At 42.8% G+C, this 19,529-nt stretch overlaps 1 protein-coding gene across 1 annotated transcript in view; it reads right to left on the bottom strand.

Annotated features, from left to right (window-relative positions):
* The window catches only part of LOC117463543 (voltage-dependent N-type calcium channel subunit alpha-1B-like), a 186,054-nt gene that overhangs the window by 133,007 nt on the left and 33,518 nt on the right, over positions 1-19,529 (bottom strand). Inside the window, 2 exon segments of the mRNA XM_071206520.1 lie at positions 1,604-1,724; positions 4,600-4,787. Coding sequence (XP_071062621.1) covers positions 1,604-1,724; positions 4,600-4,787 — 309 coding nt within the window.

Raw genomic sequence — 19,529 nt, 5'->3', positions numbered from 1 at the left:
CCATTGTGTTAACAAAGTCACCTGAGTTTAGTGAGAAAACCTTGTGCTCAGCCTCCCTTCTCCATATTGGACTATTTTGGCCTTATTGCACCTTAGCTGTGTGTCATGAGTATGGTCTTCTGACAAATGTATGACTATGGAAAACATTTATTTAGATAGTGGTATAAATAAGGCAATAGTTAACCATCATGTAATAAATAGACTGCATGCCTTTTCAGCAGAAATCTTGGAAGAAACAATATGAATACATATAAATGATACACAAATCAAGCTGTAAAATACACTATGAAGAAATACCAGGACATATTCAAAATGCCAACACAAGATTATGTGAAGAAAACATGAAGTAAGTGTTTCATTCTAACCAGTGAGTATGCATCTAATGTTATATAAAGGCTAAGTAGAAGCCACAGCCATGCCTGTAATCTGTGGATATGTGGATATAAATATATACATCAATTATTCATACAGAGTATTGCAGCCATACTCTGACCTCTTAAATGTATCTGATAAGCACACAAGTCAAAGACAGAGTATTAGGGCCTTGGTAGGTAAAACTGATTTTACAGAAAGGGGTAATATTCCAGGAGAAATATCAATAACAAGGAATGCCACATGTTAGCCAGGAGGTCTAACAGTATGCAACATTGATATATTCTTTATCTGTTCATTGTATCGTATATCCAGATGTTCTAATGAGTATGTTGCTTTCTTATGAAAAGCACAAATATCTCTTTAAATCCTGGAAGCTTTAGAGGCCCTGACACACCAGGCCGAAATCGGCCGTGTTCGTTAGTCGGACGACGAAGCGTGCCCTGTCGCCCAAACTCAATTTGGTGTGTCCTGCATCGTCGGCTGTGACACGCCTTATTTGGCCTTTCATGGCCGACGCACGGCCGACTCATCATGTTGAATCGGCCGTGCGTCGGCCACAGGCAGTCGGACAAAGAAATCACTCTGATTGGCAGTTCAGCTAGCGAATCAGTGCATGAGAAGCAAAACGGTTGCTTGAGAATGTCTTCCACAAGCAACACTCCAATGGCTGATACCGCACAAAACACATTTTCGATGGACGAGAGTGAAAATGGAACGCACCCGCTATTTCTTGTTTGTTTAGATCACGCAGTCTGTTCTTCTTCTCTGTCTTCCGGTTGTTGCCTCTTTTGAATGACGGATACACACTACCGCCGCCTGCTGGTAAGGAGAGTTATTGCCACTCACGCATGCGCAGTTCGTACGTGCTCGGCTGATGTCTTTGCGGTGTGTTCCAGTGCGACACATGGCCAAGACGCAGGAGAACACGGCGACGCAACAGTCGGCGTCGGTGACTGCTTGGTGTGTCAGGGCCTTAATGAGATGTCTGTGCTAAAATCACCAAGTTGTTCTTATCGCTGCATCTGACAGCAATATAATTTGATTAGGTAATCTACTGGATTTTATTGTTTTAAAGTTGTTTTTCCCTTTCAAATATATGTTTTATTTTTGGGGAATATTAGCCCCCTTCTTCATACATATTACACACTCTCTGTGGTGTAACTCCTGTAGCATGTAGGAGGTCCTACAGAAGGGAAAGGAAAATATGGAGGATGAGGAGGTGACTCACGGGTTGGTCTGTCCAAAGATGAACATAGAACTGTAAGGCAGGATGGGTTTGGGTCCACTTGGACCCAGCTCCGCCAGGGTCTTATCAGTCATGGGCATGGTCTCACAGTCCATACTGTTCACTGAAAACACACACAGTTTACAACAATGCAGGCAGGGTCATCACCGTCACGTCTGACTGTCTGTCTTCATCTAACAGGTAATCCCCCTACTCAATATGGAGATGTGATTTAAGTATTGACATGTCAGAGTGGCATTGAACAGTCATCAACATTATATACATCTAATTGATTGTCCTCAAAACCCCATGGGAGGGTAAACTAGATATATTGTTCAAACATCGGACACAATGAAAGAATCTGCAGTCAAAATGTAACCAACATGTGTTCTGATTGGTCCCTGTAACAACTATTGTCTGGAAGAATGTATACATTGACATAACGGAAGAATGTACTGAAATGAAATGTATTATGTCAACAGATTTCACATTACTATATCAGGTTAGTTGAAAGTACGGAGCCCCTAAAGGGACATGAAAAAAAAAAAAAACAGAGGGAGAAAAAAAAAAGTCAGGATAACGGGTTAGTATCTCGTGCGCACGAGATACTTTCTGGTGCGCACGAGATACTAACTCGTGCGCACGAGATACTTTCTGGTGAGCACAACAAAGTTTCTCGTGCTCACCAGAAAGTATCTCGCACTTTTTTTTTTGAGAAAGTTACCGGTGCGCCAAGGAGGAAGTGAAGCGCACAGGAGACAACCATTTAATTGCAGACTGTTATGTTTACGTGGGGAAATGACAGTGCATACATTATTTGAGATATATATCGTACTTAGACTTCACTTTAAGGACATTTCGGCCAGGGGTGTGTGGTCACTCCAGGAGGCAGCGGGACGTGTAACTCAGAGAAGAGCAGCACCAGCGCTCAAAGAGCTTTTACGCACCGCCTACACTGTGTTTACCTTCATTGAACAGCTATACATGATGGGCGGACTGGGACTAAAAATCAGCCCGGGACTCGCACCCAGCCCAGCCCACGTAAACTGTTAACGAGCAGCAGCCCACTTCGGTACCGGCCCAATGGGAATCGTCCGAACGTCCCGATGGCCAGTCCGCCACTGGCTCTGTGTGTGTGTGTGTGTGTGTGTGTGTGTGTGTGTGTGTGTGTGTGTGTGTGTGTGTGTGTGTGTGTGTGTGTGTGTGTGTGTGTGTGTGTGTGTGTGTGTGTGTGTGTGTGTGTGTGTGTGTGTGTGTGTGTGTGTGTGTGTGTGTCAGCTTCGGGCAGCAGGTACTCTGAGAGTCACGGACATTCATTCATAGATCAAAGCAGACTGGTTTACAGACTCTCCTGTTTTTTGCCAATCCGGTGCTTAAACCAATAGCTCTACACCCCTGGCCGAAATGTCCATAAAATTAAGTCTGACTTCAAAATATATCTCAAATAATGTATGCACTGTCATTTCCCCACGTAAACATAACAGTCTGCAATGACATGGTTGTCTCGTGTTCCACTTCCTCCTTGGTGCATCGGTAACTTTCTCAAAAAAAAATAAAGTCAGGATAACGGATTCGTTTCTCGTGCGCATGAGATACTAACCCGTTATCCTGACTTTTTTTTTTCTCCCTGTTTTTTTTTTTTTTTTCCATGTCCCTTTAGGACATGAAAGCAATAATATTACGTTTAAATAAAAAAATATTAGGTTCAACTTAATATTATTGCTTTCCACTAACCTAATACAGTTGTGTGAAATCTGTTGACATAATATATTTAATTAAAGGTACCATGTCATGCTTTTCCGGTTCTTACCCGTCCCCTTGTGTGTTATGAAGGTTTTTCTGCATATAATCGGTCTGCAGAGTTAAAAACACTCAAAGTACAACCTGTAGCGAGTAAAACTCTAACACAGAAAATACCTCCCCAGAACGCCTCGTTGGAGATTTCTCATTTTCCATTGTTTACTTCCTGGGCACTCTGAATTGGGGATACCCATAGGCCACACCCTCTGCCAGCCTTTCATGAAACAAAGCTTCCCAAACCTTTCAGGATTCATGCCGGATATGTACAGCGTAGGGCATTGAAGAACGATGCTGTTCCTACTTTGTTTGGACCAGCAGGAGATTCGGGTACACAACCTGTAAGTATTCAATGTTGTTTGTGTATTTATGATGTTTAAAACATACAAGGTATCTACCACGACTGTTTAAATGGGTAAACGTTTTTCGGGCTACTACGTTGGGATCGCAGAGAAATTCTCTCCGCAGACCCATGCTCACAGCGTTATAAACCTTTTTCTTACTCAATATCAAGCCACACTTATTGTTTTTACTTCGGGCTGTGAGTGTGTGCTCAGGATAAGTTTAGCTTATTCTCCTGTATCGCCGACACGGAAGCCTGTCTGCTACTCGCAGCAGCAGCAGTAACGAGCCTCTTAACTTCACGACCAATCGGAGCACACTGGGCTCACAGGGAGGGGGGGGGGCAGGAGCTCCAACAAGCCGTTTAGGACAGAGAGTGAATACCTGTGAATACACATGCTATACAGAGATGCTGTATGAGAAACCAATGTGAGTTTGGAAAATTGCACAGTATTTATCTATTTTAGTATACCTCAACAATGGAATTATGATCAATATAAATGGCCATGACATGGGACCTTTAAAGTCAATGTTTCAGTTTTTTCAGTGTGTCTCATAAAAAAGCCTCTGTCCTTCTGGATTTGGGGCCTTACATCCATTCTAGGGCCCAGATGTCACAGAGCCAAACTTAGTCTGCAACATTCCCACTTCCAGTACAGACGGATCCTTTTTTGCACGTCCCGACCATCTTTATTACTTGACTGAAAAACGTATTTCCTGTAAGTAACCAAACCATTTATACTCTGCCATATTATTTGGACACACTGTACAGTTTGTCATCCTGCTTTCTTACAGTAAACAGCGTATCTTTACTCAGCACAACTTGTGTTTCCATGAAAACAGAACTTGGATGAACTGACTCTGTATGAGGGTGGTGTCTCCAGGGGGGGAGGTGATAGTCACAGGAGGAACATGGATGGAGGATTGGCAGGTTCTTCTGACGTTCCTCTGGTTGTCTGATTCCTCTGGTCGGTCGCTCGGCCAGTCAGTCCCCCCAGAGCCCTGCTGGGGGGAGAGAGGGAGGGACTCCCCCTCTGAGTCAGCAAACCTGTCCCCAGGAAAGAGAAAGGGTCTTTGATATCAATTCTGTACATATTTTCAGAACATTTCACACGAGGGTAACGATGATTGTGTTAGTAGCTCTTAATCTGACCTAACACAGGATTATTTAAACCAAGAAAAACAACATTTTATTTTTTTTGTAAATTAAATCTTTATTTTCACATTGTTCATGGCAATTACATGCTGGTTACAACAACATTACAATCATTTAACAATTGTTACATTGTTTTTTTTTTCTTACCCCAATTCCTAGTGATAGCTTTCTTGCTGGATGTTTGCAAAATTGTTACCAAATATCTGTCACTCGCAATCATTTCCTCATTGAATTTACATAAATAGAGTACCAAGCAACTTTTAGAAACCTCATACCCAATTATTAGACGTATACCGTATTCCATTTCCCAAAATACAATTATTTATCTGACATTGGCAAAACATATGAGAATGGTCAGCATCATAAGAACCACATTCTCGCCAACACTTCTGTCGACTGTGCATCTGTTTACTTTTCACCTTTGGTGTAATGAAGAAACAAATCAGATTCTTCCACGAGAATTCCCTCCAGGTTCGCAAACTAGTGGATTAATGATGGGTGCTCCACATATCATGCCAATCTTCATCTGATATTTGTATATGGAGTTCTTCCTCCCATTTAACCTTGATATATTTGGTTGAGTGTTTGTCATTTTTGATAAATCCTTGATATAATGCCAAAATGATTCTTATGTTACTTTCCTGATATGTTTTAGTATATATTTGGATAATATTATTCAACTCCTTGGAAGAATCTGATCTGATTTCCTTCTTGTAATAGTCCCTTAGCTGAAGGTATCTTTCGAGTTCATGTGTTCCCAATTTGTATTGTCTTCTCAAATCATCAAACCTACCCTTCCTTAACCAAAACACACCAAGCTGTTATTCCTTTTGCTACCCATTGTTTAAAACCTTGATCATATTTTGCAGGCTTGAAGTTTCCATCATAAGCTACCCATTTTATTATATTTGCATCATCTTGAATCTTATATTTTTTCAGCACTTTAAATCACAGATCCAATATGTGTACTGTTATTGGACCCATAGTAGTTTTGAGTTCCTTATACAATTTATAATCCCCAATCATACTTGAATTGTTATTTGGTTTACTTCATTTTCCATATCCTTCCATTTTGCTCTAAATTCTGATTTACAGCAACAGTAAATAGGTCTTACCTGAGCAGCATAGTAGTACTCCATCAATTTTGACAAACCTATACCGCCTCTTTCTTTGGGTAGCTGGAGAGTTTCGTACCCAACCCTTGGCCTCTTGCCCCCCCAAACAAATCTGGATATCATTCTATCCCAATTTATAAATTGACCTTGGGGGACCTCTACTGGTAAAGATTGGAATAGATAGAAAAATGTAGGTAGAACATTGAGTTTAACTATTTCAATTCTTGAGTTTAGGTCGAGTGGTAAGGTAGACCACCTTGATATATATTTGTGTATGTCTTGGTTTAAATTGTCGTAATTCGCTCTATACAAATCAGAGATGTTTTTACTGATCATCACACCCAAATATTTAATTGACTTTAGATTCCAGTTAAGGTCATATGATTCCTGGATCGCTTTTGGTGGGATATAATTAAATGCTAAAACCTGGGTTTTTGAAATATTAATCTTATACCCTGAGAGCTTCATCAAACTGGGGAGTGTTGTGTTTGGTTGTTCGAGGAAAGCAATAATGTCATCAACAAAAAGCCCAATTTTATGCTCTGCATCTCCAATTGTGACCCCTTTAAGTACTTTATTTTGTCGGACTGCTTGAGCTAAAGGCTCGATTAAAAACGCAAAAACAATAGGTGAAAGACAGCATCCTTGTCTAGTCGATCTCTGCAACCATATTTTCTCTGTCAGATTTCCATACATTTTTATTCTAGCAGAAGGTTTTTGGTATAAAAATCATGCTGGTATTAATCAATTGTACTGATTTATTATTGAATCTGAATCGTTCCAATACCTTACAAAGAAATTCCCAATTAACACAATCAAATGCCTTTTCAGCATCAACGCTTATCAATACTGTGCTTTGCTTCCCTCTTCGTGCCTGGTCAATTATTAGTTGAGTTTTTCGGATATTGTCTTGGGTTTGGCGACCAGGTATGAATCCAGTTTGGTCTTCGTCTATTAATTCTGCTATGAAGGTGTTTATTCTTTTTGCAATAATTGATGTATATCATTTATAATCCATGATTAGCACTGAGATCGGTCTATAATTTTCACATCTGTCCTTCTCTTTACCTGGTTTCGGGATGACTGAAATAATTGCTTCTGCCAATGTTGGTGGCAATTTATTTTTCAAATCAAATCAAATCAAGTTTTATTTATATAGCACATGTATAAACGATTTTTGGTCGAGCCAAAGTGCTTTACATCAAATAAAAATAGCCTACAGTAGAGACACTTTACAGCAAATACAACAGCACAGATTGGTCAGAATATCAGTATGAGAAAAACGACACCCTCACATCGTACAAGGAAAAACTTCCAGAGAAAACCCACAGTTTAAGGGGTAAAAATGGGAGAAACCTCAGGGAGAGCAACAGAGGAGGGATCCCTCTCCCAGGATGGACAGACGTGCAATAGATGCCGTGTGTAAATCGAAGAGATACATTTATTTTTCTTTGAGAGTCCAATTAAAAGAGGTTCAGTGCAGGCATCAAATCATCTCTTAACACCTTGTACCATTCAGAAGGGTAGCAGGTGGTTGTAGTTTTTCATAGCACCTCTGAAATACTCTTTCTATGTATTCTGGTTCATATATTACTTCATTGGTACATGGATCCCTAATTTTCATATATGAAATATTATAATATTTCATTTATCTTGGCTTTGCTTTCCTTGATATGTTCATATACTTTTTGGTCGTTTGTCTTTTGGTATTGCTGCTCCAATTCTCTTAATCATATAGAATGGTTCTGATATGCTTATTTTCTCGAACGACCGCTTTGAGGGCATCCCAAACAATGTGCGGGTCAACTTCTGCATTGCTATTTTCTTTCATATATTGCCTAATGTATTTTTTCAGTTCCTCCACCAACCCTTTATTATTTAGAATTAATAATAATAATAATAATAATTTCAATTTATATAGCGCCTTTCACGAAACCCAAGGACGCTTTACAATGGGAAGTAACAAAACAAAAGGTAATAATAATCATACAGAGCAATAGCAGGAAATAAGTGACTGTATATTAGTTGAGGCCAAAGGCCTGAGTGAACAGATGGTGTTTGAGGTGTTTTTTGAAGGTGTCCAGAGTGTCTGCATTCCTGATTGCAGACACTGAAGGCTCTGTTGCCAAATGTTTTCAGCTTGGAGCGCTGGATGGAGAGCAGCCCTTTGTCAGAGGACCGCAGGTGACGAGAGGGGGTGTAGGGCTGAAGGAGGTCAGAGATGTATGGAGGGGCTAGGGAGTGGAGAGATTTGTAGGTTAGCAGGAGGAGTTTGTACTGGATGCGTGACTTGACCGGGAGCCAGTGAAGGTGGATGAGGGTAGGGGTGATGTGTTGCCAGGGCTTAGTATGGGTGAGGAGCCTGGCTGCAGTAGGGGTGATGGAGCCTGGCTGCAGAGTTCTGGACGTACTGGAGCCTGTCCAGGGCTTTGCTGGTGACCCCGAACAGAACTCCATTGCAGTAGTCCAGACGAGAGGAGATGAAGGTATGAATTAATGTTTCTGCAACGGGGTCGGGGAGAGAGGGCCGGAGTCTGGAGATGTTTCGTCGGTGAAAGAAAGCAGTTTTGACAGTAGACCTGATGTGGGAGTTGAAGGTGAGGCTAGAGTCCAGAGTGACGCCCAGGCTGCGAACCTCAGGGGAAGGGTGGATGGAGCCGCCATCGATGGTGAGGAGCAGATCTCCAACCTTCCGGAGCAGTGTTTTTGGGGCCACAACCATGAGCTCTGTTTTGTTATTGTTGAGTTTAAGTAGATGTTTTTACATCCAGGCTTGGATGTCGCTGAGGCAGTTGACAAGTGACAGTGAGGGTAGCTGGGATGATGGATTGGTACTGATGTAGAGTTGGGTGTCGTCGGCAGTGTTGGGACTAACGCGTTACAAAGTAACGCGTTACTGTAACGCCGTTATTTGTGGCAGTAACTAGTACTCTAACGCATTACTTTTTAAATTCAGTAACTCAGTTACCGTTACTACATGGTGCGTTACTCCGTTACTGCGTTAGTTTTTTTATATAGTCAACAGCCAGGTGAACAGAGATGAGAACTGTACTTAAGTACAGTACTTGAGTAAATGTACTTAAATACTTCCTGTGTCACATGCGGAGACGGGCTGTGGGCGTGTTTGTGTTGTTTACTAACAAGACTATCATGGCGGCGGCGGAGCTCAAGTCTAGTTTCTCCACCTGGAGATATTCTCACTATTTCACTTTTGTCGAGCACAAAGAAAATAACGTTTTAGTTAAATGTAAGTTGTGTCCTGGCGGGTCAAAGAGCCTATCTACTGCCCAAACCAGTCATTCAAATCTCTTAAAACATCTGCAAAAACAACATGCTGGGACGAAGCTAGTAGCTAAGACCACAGAGACTCAGCCGACGCCACTCCACCTGCACCTAAGCAACAGCGGCTGGATTTTAGCCAAGGGACTGCTAGCCAGGGAAAAGTCGATAAAGCCATTGCACGGTATGTTGTAGAACACATGCAGACTATTGCTACAGTGGAGTCACCCGCTTTCAGGGAGCTAGTTAGCATGATAGCATGTCCGGGCGGCACACGGCATATGAAACGGAAAACTTTTTCCAACTACCTGGAGAAAGAATATACAAAAATGTAAAGCCAGCTAATATCGATGCTATCCAGATTGCATATAATGCATGTCAAGTTGATCAACAGATTGTATTATTCTCCAATGCAATAACAGTACTGAAATGAAGGCTATAAGGGCATTAATATAATGGGAGCCATTTTTTAAGTAACTAAAACGTTACTTTTCACAGTAACGCATTACTTTTTGGTGTAAGTAATCAGTAAAGTAACTGAGTTACTTTTGAAATGAAGTAACTAGTAATGGTAACTAGTTACTGGTTTTCAGTAACTAGCACAACACTGGTCTTCGGCATAGGAGTGGAAGTTGAGACCATGTCGGCGGATGATTTCACCGAGGGGGAGCATGTAGATGTTGAATAGAAGGGGGCCGAGCACTGAACCTTGCGGCACACCTTGGTTCACAGGGGCTGGGGGAGAGCTGGATTTTCCGATGGTCACAAACTGTTGCCTGTTGGAGAGGTAGGAATGGAACCAGGAGAGGGCTGTACCAGAGAGGCCAAGGTAGACGGATAGGCGGTTGAGTAGGATAGTGTGGGAGACTGGAGGATGAGGATGCTGACAAGGCCTGAATTGGCGGCTATGAGGAGGTCATTGGTTATTTTAATAAGGGCCGTCTCTGTGCTGTGGTTGGATCTGAAGCCTGATTGGAAGGGTTCGTAAAGCTCATGGTCGGACATATGATGGTGGAGTTGGGCAGCAACTGCTCTTTCCATGATCTTGCTAAGAAAAGGAAGGTTGGAGATCGGCCAGAAGTTGATGGGGTCCTCGGGGTCCAGACCAGGTTTTTTGATGATGGGGATGACAGCTGCTATCTTGAGGACGGCGGGAACCTTGCCTGATTCCAGGGAGGAGTTGATGATTTTAACAATGGTGGAGCACATAATGGGTAGGCAAGTTTTGACCAGGGCAGAGGGCATGGGGTCGAGGGAGCAGGTTGTAGCCTTAGCTTTTGAGACAAGTTTGGTAACCTGTGTGGCATCCACTGGTGCAAAGGAGGAGAGACAACATTGAGGCAGGTGTTGAGTTGAGCGAACACTGACTGGAGGTGGTGTTGCATGTGGATGGGATGGGGCAGAGGCCTGGAGTTCCTGGTGGATGGAGTTGACTTTGTCCTCAAAGAAGTCAAGGAACCTGGTGCAAAGCTCGGGGGCGTCTGCTGGGTTGGGGGGGTCAATTGGGCGGAGTAGGCGGTTTATGGTGGAGAAGAGCATACGGGGGTGGTGTTGCTGGTCACCGATGAGTGAGGAGTAGTAGTGTGCCTTAGCTTTTGAGAGGGCATCCTTGTAGGATTTGACATGTTCTCTATACACCTCCAGATGGACGGTGAGGCCAGATTTTTTGTGGAGCCGCCATAGAGAGCATCCTGACCTCCTACAGGTGCACCATAGAGAGGATTCTGACCTCCTACAGGTGCACCATAGAGAGGATTGCGACTGCATCACGGCCTGGTACGGCAGCTGCATCGCCCTCAATCGTAAGGCTTTACAGAGGGTGGTGAAACCCGCGCAGCATATCACCAGGACGGAGCTGCCATCCATGGAGGATCTCTACTCCCAGCGGCTCAGGAAGAAAGCCCTCAGGATTATCAAAGACCCCCATCACCCCAGCCACAAACTGTTCTGTATGCTGCCTTCTGGCAGGTGGTACCGCAGCATCAGGACTAAAACCACCAGACTCAGGGACAGTTTCATCCCACAGGCCATACGACTGTTAAAACACCTGAACTTTTGAAACAACACCCATAACATTAAACTGGCAGCAATTTAGAAATTATTTATCTAATATATCATATTCAATCACTTGTATATAGACTCTTATTGCACTATTTCACTATTTTTCTTTTTGTATTTACTTGCGCTATTTTTTCAGTTTTTCAGTTTTATTGTGTTGCACTGTTGGAGGAGCCTGTGACCTAAAATTGTCATCGTCATAACTACACTGTAGCTATGTACGTATGACCAATACAAGCCTTGAACCTTGAGATGCACGTTGTTTTCAGCCTGATAATATCCACATGTCTAACCTACTTTTATAATTTTCGAATCATAAATCTAATCGCCAGAAGCAAAATGCTAACGTTATGCTATAAACGAACTACAGCAGGGTCGTACGACTTCATCGTCATGCCAACTTAAGATCGATATTCAAAAATACAGATTCGAAATTGTACAAGTTGAAGCGTTTGTTTTAACAGTTTGCAGGAGCGCAGACTAAGCGGGAGTGTTTACGTGTTTGGCGTAATGACGTACAACGTCCTCGACAACTTCTGTCCTATTCAACCACTTGTTAACAACCATCGTTTTTTAAGACACGTATACTCTTCAAAAATCACATGTGGGGTCACTGCTGATGTATTTAATGTCGTAGAACAAAACGTGATCTGTCTCCTAAATATGTGTCAACCACAGACCTTATTTCGAGCTATTTTCCAAAATCCTATGGAAAAATCTCATTCACTCTGCGACGAAGGAACGGGTAGTGGTAAAATGCTAACTTACTTCCGGGTTTTAGGACTTGTCACTGCACCACTCTATTTCTTTCAAATATGTTTTTACACATTTTGACAGCTGTGTTTTGCTTCCCTTTGAACTGGTTGTATCTAGACTGTGGTTTAGGACTACGATGAAGACCCCCCCGCAAATTAAAATCCCGTTTTGTTTTGTTATGACAATTCCTCTGTTTTTAGGTGTACTTAGACCATTTACATTTAACGACAATAGCTTCAGATCATTATTTACCAGCAACGTGCAGTCAGGGGAGGCAGAGCCTGAAGAAAAACTAAATAATAATAATAAAATGTCTCCACTGATCTGTGTTGTAAATTTGATTTCTGTATGATTCCAATCGCTTTTTATAGTCAAAATCGGCAAATTTGCAGAGCTCCGCTACAACTACATGGGAGCGATGAGAAGTGAGGCAGGGACGTGGTCTGTCTCAAACAAACCCTACAGAAACTGGCTGGAGCGCGGACACTAATTTAGCACGGGCACTTATTTTGTGAGCGCGCTCAGCCAGTTTCTGTCGGGTAAGGTGAGGCAGAGCTCATCTCTGCCTCACCTCAGATGCTTCAACCCATAGAAACTGGCTGGAGGCGCGCGGGCACTTAGCGCATGCCTGCACCATCTCACTGTAGTTCACACATGTAATGTTTGTAGATCCCTTTATTACATGTGTCCTCACCATCCATAGTCTCTAAATAACTTATTTCACGTTTATATGATATTTAGGCTCACTGGTCTCATCATACAACGGCAATGAGAAAGCACCAGGGGAGGCAGCCATAACCTCTGCCGCACTGAAGGGGGCACACATGAGCCCACAGGTTATTGTTGCTACTGTTATTCTACACAGAGACAGTAGACGCAAACAACAAGCTAGACTTTTGAAACTAGAGGAAGATAAGGAGGACTTTTCAAAAAAGTTATAGAGATTGTTGTCTAGAAGGATAGGGAAATGGACTTCATCTTCAAGTCAAGGTAAGACCACAATTGTATTGAAAATGGTTTCTTACCAAGAGAGAACAATCCAATATTTAGATTTTGGGTATCCTTTTGTTGAACGGTCTGTTTAAAATTAATCGAAACATCAGACTAAAAAAGCTTTTGAAAACAACAGAATATTTTGATTAAGGCCAAAATATAATATTTGTAAATCTGACTCTGAAAGAGTCAGTGCCTCACAAGCCATGAACCTCACCGCACGTCACGGTTACTTACCATATTGCTTCATTGTTGTGTGCATATGTTTTCCACAGCAAACTAAAGTTACATAAAGCTGAACAAAGTTAATACAATTGTGAACTATACAGAACTTCGATTTGGGGGATATTCTTATTGTTTCCCCAGAGTCCATCTCGAGACCCAGAGTCATAACCAGGGGTGCACATAACTTTCTCAGTGAGGTACTCAGATGAGTACCAGGAGTCAGTGTTTGGTACTTCAACTTCTGGCCCCACATACAGTTATGTGACGAAGCCCTCTGTGTCGCCAACGTCGCCGCCGACGGGGGGAGCGTGCTGTGAACGTTGTGATCAGCTGATTTTGCGTAGTTCTCCAGTGTGTGTGCAGGGCACAGAATGTGCACAGGGGAGTCTCCCTCCGCAGCTGGTTGGCATAGTTTTGGCACAATTCCGTTGTACAGACCAACGTTAACAGCAGCCCCGTCTGTGCACACGGCGACCAACTCTGTCGTCCAGTGATCTAAGCACCTTCTGGAAAAGCTTCACAAGTACGTCGGTACGCAAAGGCGCTTAGTGATACAAGTGATGGTACGCATTTCAGATGTTTGCCACACATGCGTACCTACGTACCAGTTATGTGCACCCCTAGTCACAACCTTATAACGGTGTCAGCCCCAGTCTAGACGTGTCCAACATTAATGGCCCTACCTCGCCCTGTCGGTAACATCGTATGATGAACTGAAATAGACTAAGCCTACTGTGTTATGTTGCAGTCCTGTTTCCTAGTCTTCACACTATCAACGTGTTAAACATCGTCTCTTCCTCTGGTATCCTTGCAACTTCTCCTTCGCCGCACCTTGTATTGATCCGAGGCGTCCCGCTCGTTGCCATCCCGGCACACCACTGATCCGCTCGTCTGCAAGCCCCGCGTCCTCGCTGGGTACGTCCACGGCTAGTCCACCTGCTCTCATGTCCTCCGCTGCATCTCGTTGTTGTAGCTCTTGACGCTGTTCTTCCAATGGATTCGAATTTTCGTAAATGGGGTTTGGAAACGGATTCCTTTCTCCTTTAGTGTATTTTCAACAGTTTGGTATGTTCTGCATTTTTGTACAATCTCCGTGGGGTAGTCGTGGTCAAACTTTTTTTAGTTGACCTTTGAAGCTATTGAGAGTGGGACAATCCCGTATCTCAGTTGGGAGGCTATTCCACAATGAGCTGCCTTTAATGGAAAGGACATTTTGTCCAAAAGTGGTCCGTCTACGGTGGACTTCACAGTCTCCTCTCGTTTCTGACCTGGTGCAGCTTCCAGTGTTTTTTGGACCAGTCCATGTAAACATTTATAAATAAAGCTCATACTTTTAAAAGACTGTAAGCAAATGTTGTTCAGCCAGTGTTGAACCTTGTTCAAAGCATTAGAGAGACAAGATGCGATAATTTCAGTGTTTTTACCGTGTACAAAGATGACCGCATCATCGGCTACATTTGCACATTCAACTCAGGACATACATTAGACAAGTCATTAATGTACAGTGAAAAAAGTAACGGTCCAAGAATGGAACCTTGTGGAACCCCAACAAGGTTCACAAGGTAGGGGGATTTGGCTCCGTTGACCAAAACACACTGTTGTCTGTTTGATAAGTAAATAAGTAGGACTTAAACCAATGTATCGAAACTGCCGAAAAATTGAAATGAGTCAGCTTTGTAAGGAGCACTTGGTGGTCAACAGTGTCAAAAGCCTTACTGAGATCAAGGAAGACCGCAGCTACATCTGGGCTTGTGTCCAAGACACAGTTAGCTGACTCAGTGGAGTGGTGAGCACGAAAATCAAACTGCATTGGGTGGAGTGGAGCGAAACCTTTGTCTAAATGTTTGGTGATTCGTTTTGACACCCATTTCTCAGCTACCTTAGAGACACAGGGGAGGATGCTGATTGGTCTGTAATTGGACATTATTGCCTTATCCCCAGATTTAAAGATCGGTGTTACCGTGGCCAGCTTCCAGGATGATGGAACTTCCCTCGTGCTGATAGATTGATTAACTAGCATACCTATTGGTTTTATTAGACCGTCGATATTTGTCTTTATAAAGTTGGTGTTGAAATCATCTGCATCCCTAGCCTTAGAACCTCTTAACCCTGAGATTATATTTTTTACCTCAACCTCTGTAATTTCCTCCAGGTCAAAAACGGGGTGTGTCGGGCTAGGTGAGACCTCAGATGGCAGGAAGAGCTTTGTAATGTCCAATGCACTATTTATGAAATACAATTGAGAGAGCTGGTCAACACTGCAGGGTCTTTTATCAGGTCATCATTGATTTGAATTCTAGAACATTATTTAATTTCATTATTTTCAGCTCTGTTTCTTACTATATTCTTCCTACCCCGTTTACCTTGAACTATTCTAGGAGAGTGTGTTGACGTTGACTCGTTGGGCCTTTCCTCCTGTACTTGTTTGTTCCCCAGTTATTTCCTTTAACTGAATATAGGAGAGGGCATTTAGGCCTCTCTACTTCCTTCTTTTGATTAGTTTAGTTTTTCACCCCCTTTCCCTTGAACTAATTTAAACGGGAGAGTGCATTTACGTAGTCACGTTGTGCCTCTCGGCGTATACTTTGACTTACTGTCTCTTTGGAGAGTGCTAGTACGTTGGATACGTTGGGCCTTTTCACTGTTGTCCCTCTTCACCAGTATCCCATGTCCCCTCTTCATAATTTGAGTCTTCATAATTTCCACCCTATTCTAAGGGGAAGCATGATGGTGCCTTTTCTTTTCAATTTCTGGCTTTGTGTTTCTTCACCTCTTACTCGTTTAATATTTAGGAGAGTGCATCACGTAGTCACGTTGTGCCTCTCTTCCTCTGTTTCTGGCTGTTCTCTTCATACCCTTGTTTCTCTGAGAAGAGAAGAAATACTATTCTAAAAAGGAGCTGACACATGGTGTCTCTTCACTTGTACACTTGAGGGGTCAGAGTTCATATGAGTCCATGAGCGATATGCGCCGGCCTGTGCCTTTACCTTGGACTTCTAATAGAACTGCTCGGATCTTGATAGATTGAGTGGGGAAGTTCATGAGATCTTTCTAGAGGGTTATCAAGAATAACTTTGATCCAATGACCTTTCCCCTCTCTGTCTGTGTCTGTGTATTCTCTTGTTCCGATTAACCCAGCCAAATCTTTCTTCTTGTTTTGTATCTATATCTACGCCGGGATCCAGAGTCGAGGCTGATCCTCTTGCTGTAGTCCTGTGTCTTGGATCCTCTATCCTGAGTTCTGGATTAAGTCGTGGACTTCAGGTCGTGGCTGAACCTGTCTCTGCGGTCCTGCCTTGGGTCTCGTCATGCTGCTTCCCTGATGGCTTCCACAGGATTGTAGCTGACATCCACGTGGATTCATCTTCTTATTACAGACACATGCATTTCCTAACATTCAGACTGAATGTTAGGAAATGCATGTGTCTGTAATAAGAAGATGAATGAATGAATGAATATGCTGTAAAATGTATTATCTCTTCGATTTATACACGGCATCTATTACTATATCTAAGGACAGAGGGTGTCGTTTTTCCTCATACTGATATTCTGAACAATCTGTGTTGTTGTATTTGCTGTACAGTGTCTCTACTGTAGGCTAATTTTATTATATGTACAGCACTTTGGCTCGAACACACATTGTTTATAAATGTGCTATATAAATAAAACTTGATTTGATTTGGATTATTTTCCTGTTTGGTTTGTTTACCTAATAGTTTATTTAAGATCTGTCAAACGTTTTTACCATTACCTTTCGCACCTTCAATTATATTGATGAACAAGTTAGCTTTGGCCTGTCTTATTGTTTGAGTTACTTTGTTACCAGCATGAGTGAATTTCTGTCTGTCAGTGGATAGTCCGGATTTCAAGCTCTGCCTTAATAGTTGGTCTCTAGATTGCATTAGATTCCTGCATTGTAGATTCAGCCAGGGAAGATGATGTTCCTTCCTGTCCCTAAGGCACCCTCTTATTGAGAAGGAAGACATTGCATCGTTAATTTTAGATATAAACCGATTACTGTCCCGCCAATCAATCATTTTCACTGCATCCATAAAACGTTGTTGCAGATTTTTGGGGATGAAGCGAGAACCGAAGGCAGGGGTTTTAGCTGTGGCCATGAACCTTTTTTGTGAGTTTCCTGGTAAAAAGAACAATATTATGGTCAGAAAGACCAGTCAGGAAGTAGTAGGTTTTAACTATTCTGTCAGCTTTGTTAGTAAATACTAAATATATCATAGTCTTGGAGGTTTTGGTTATTCTAGTCGGTTGATCCATTAGTTGTATTAAGTTGTGTTTATCCGTGATCCGTTTTAAGTTCTATTTCATTCCAGTTGATGTTAAAGTCTCCTACAATAATTAGCTCTTTGTTGGAGTCGCAGGAATTCAGCATGAGTTTTACCTGGTCATAGAAATCCACCTTAGCCGTGGGTTGTCGATACAGGCATATCATGGTGAGGGACATTCCCTCAGTGTGATTTCCACACCAACACAATCAAACTCAATATTAGCTGTGAGTGCAATCTCCCTACAACTAATGGTATTCCTCACATAAAGCAACACACCCCCTTATTTTCCCTTCAGTCTGTCCTTCCTAAACACATTATATCCTGACATAGATACAAGAGTGGATGGTGACGACTGTTTTAGCAAAGATTCCGATATTCCCAAACAGTCAATATTGGACTCAAGGAGGAGATGTTCTAGCTGTTCATGTTTATTACAGATGCTGCGGAAAAGTAAATGTCCACTGAATAGTCCCTTCGGCTTGCAGCGAGGATCCACACTATTTTGGCTTGATTCACTATTTGACATTTTTTTGTGTAACAGTGTTTTTTAAATACCGGATTTCTAGGCTTTACCTTGGTGCCGTGATTGACAGTGGAGCAGTCAAAGCTAGCTGTTGGTTTGTGGTTCTCTGTCGCTAGGCTGCTAGCCATCGGCGCAGATCCACAGTTCTCCGGCAGAGCTAGCTGTTCAGCAGAGATGGGGTCGTTACTAAAAAAATGTAATATATTACATATTACACATTACTTTTTAAAAAAGTAATATATTACACTACTTCTTTACTATCTACATAAAGTAACTCGTTACTTTACTCGCCGAGTACGTACGAACTGCGCATGCGTGAGTTGCAATAACTCTCCTTACCAGCAGGCGGCAGTAGTGTGTATTTGTCATTCAAAACAGGCAACAACCGGAAGACAGAGAAGAAGCACAGACTACGTGATATAAACAAACAACAAATAGCGTGTGTGTTAGCTTCACCTTTGCATGTGTTCTTTGCAGGTGCTTGTTGAGGTTTGACGTGGTGTTTCCAGCAGTGGATAACAGCTTCTGGCCTGGACACAGTTTGCACCTCACCGTCACATTCCTGTCTATTCTTCGGACAAACTCAAAATAATGGGCATACCTCCACCCCTCGAAAGTTATCGCTGACTCAGCCATGTTTATGCAGCACTGCACGTGGAGATGTGGACGTGCAAGTTGCGCAGATTACGTACATATAAACCTGTGGCGGAAACCCCTCTTGTCTGTCTGAACAGCAGAGTTGGGTGTAACGTGTTACAAAGTAACGCATTACACCCAACTCTGCTGTTCAGCTAGCTTGCCTCGTCTGAAGCCTGCCGGCGCGATCCCACAGAGATCCTCCGGTAGAGCTAGCTGTTATGCTAGCCGGCCTCGTCTGAAGCCAGCCGGTGATGCATGGTTCTCCGCTGGTGTGTTTTTAGCCCTCGGTGCGGGCCCCCAGTCCTCCAATGGTGTGGATGTTGGTCCTGCTGCTAGGTCGGCAGCTGTCAGTGTGAGGCCGCAGAGACCCGCTGGTGGTGCTAGCTGTTCAGCTAGCCAGCCTCTTCGAAATCTGACTGATGGCATGTGGAGCTCAGCGGAAGGGCCGCCAGCCGTCGATGGAAACGACGCCGAGACCCGGACATGGGTGAATATCTCCCGAGAGCATGGGACATAGCAGAGCCAATAGCCCAATATTCTCCTCTTTTCCTTTTAGACCCTTTTTTTTTTTTGAGAGAGTCTGCTAGGAGTGCCAGATGAATGAACTGTAGATAATATGCCGGCCATGGCCGAAGTGCTTGATATTGAACGATGTTGCTGGTGCAGATAATGATGTATCCTCAACATGTTGTTTTATCATGGAGGCAAGATGAGTGGTGTAGCTACACAGAGGTTTGAGATTTAGGACAATCATGCAGAG

This window comes from Pseudochaenichthys georgianus, chromosome 18, assembly GCF_902827115.2.
Source record: "Pseudochaenichthys georgianus chromosome 18, fPseGeo1.2, whole genome shotgun sequence".
Taxonomy (NCBI): Eukaryota; Metazoa; Chordata; class Actinopteri; order Perciformes; family Channichthyidae; genus Pseudochaenichthys; species Pseudochaenichthys georgianus.
The sequence above is the reverse complement of the archived record's forward strand: the minus strand, read 5'-3'. Positions and strand labels throughout refer to the sequence as shown.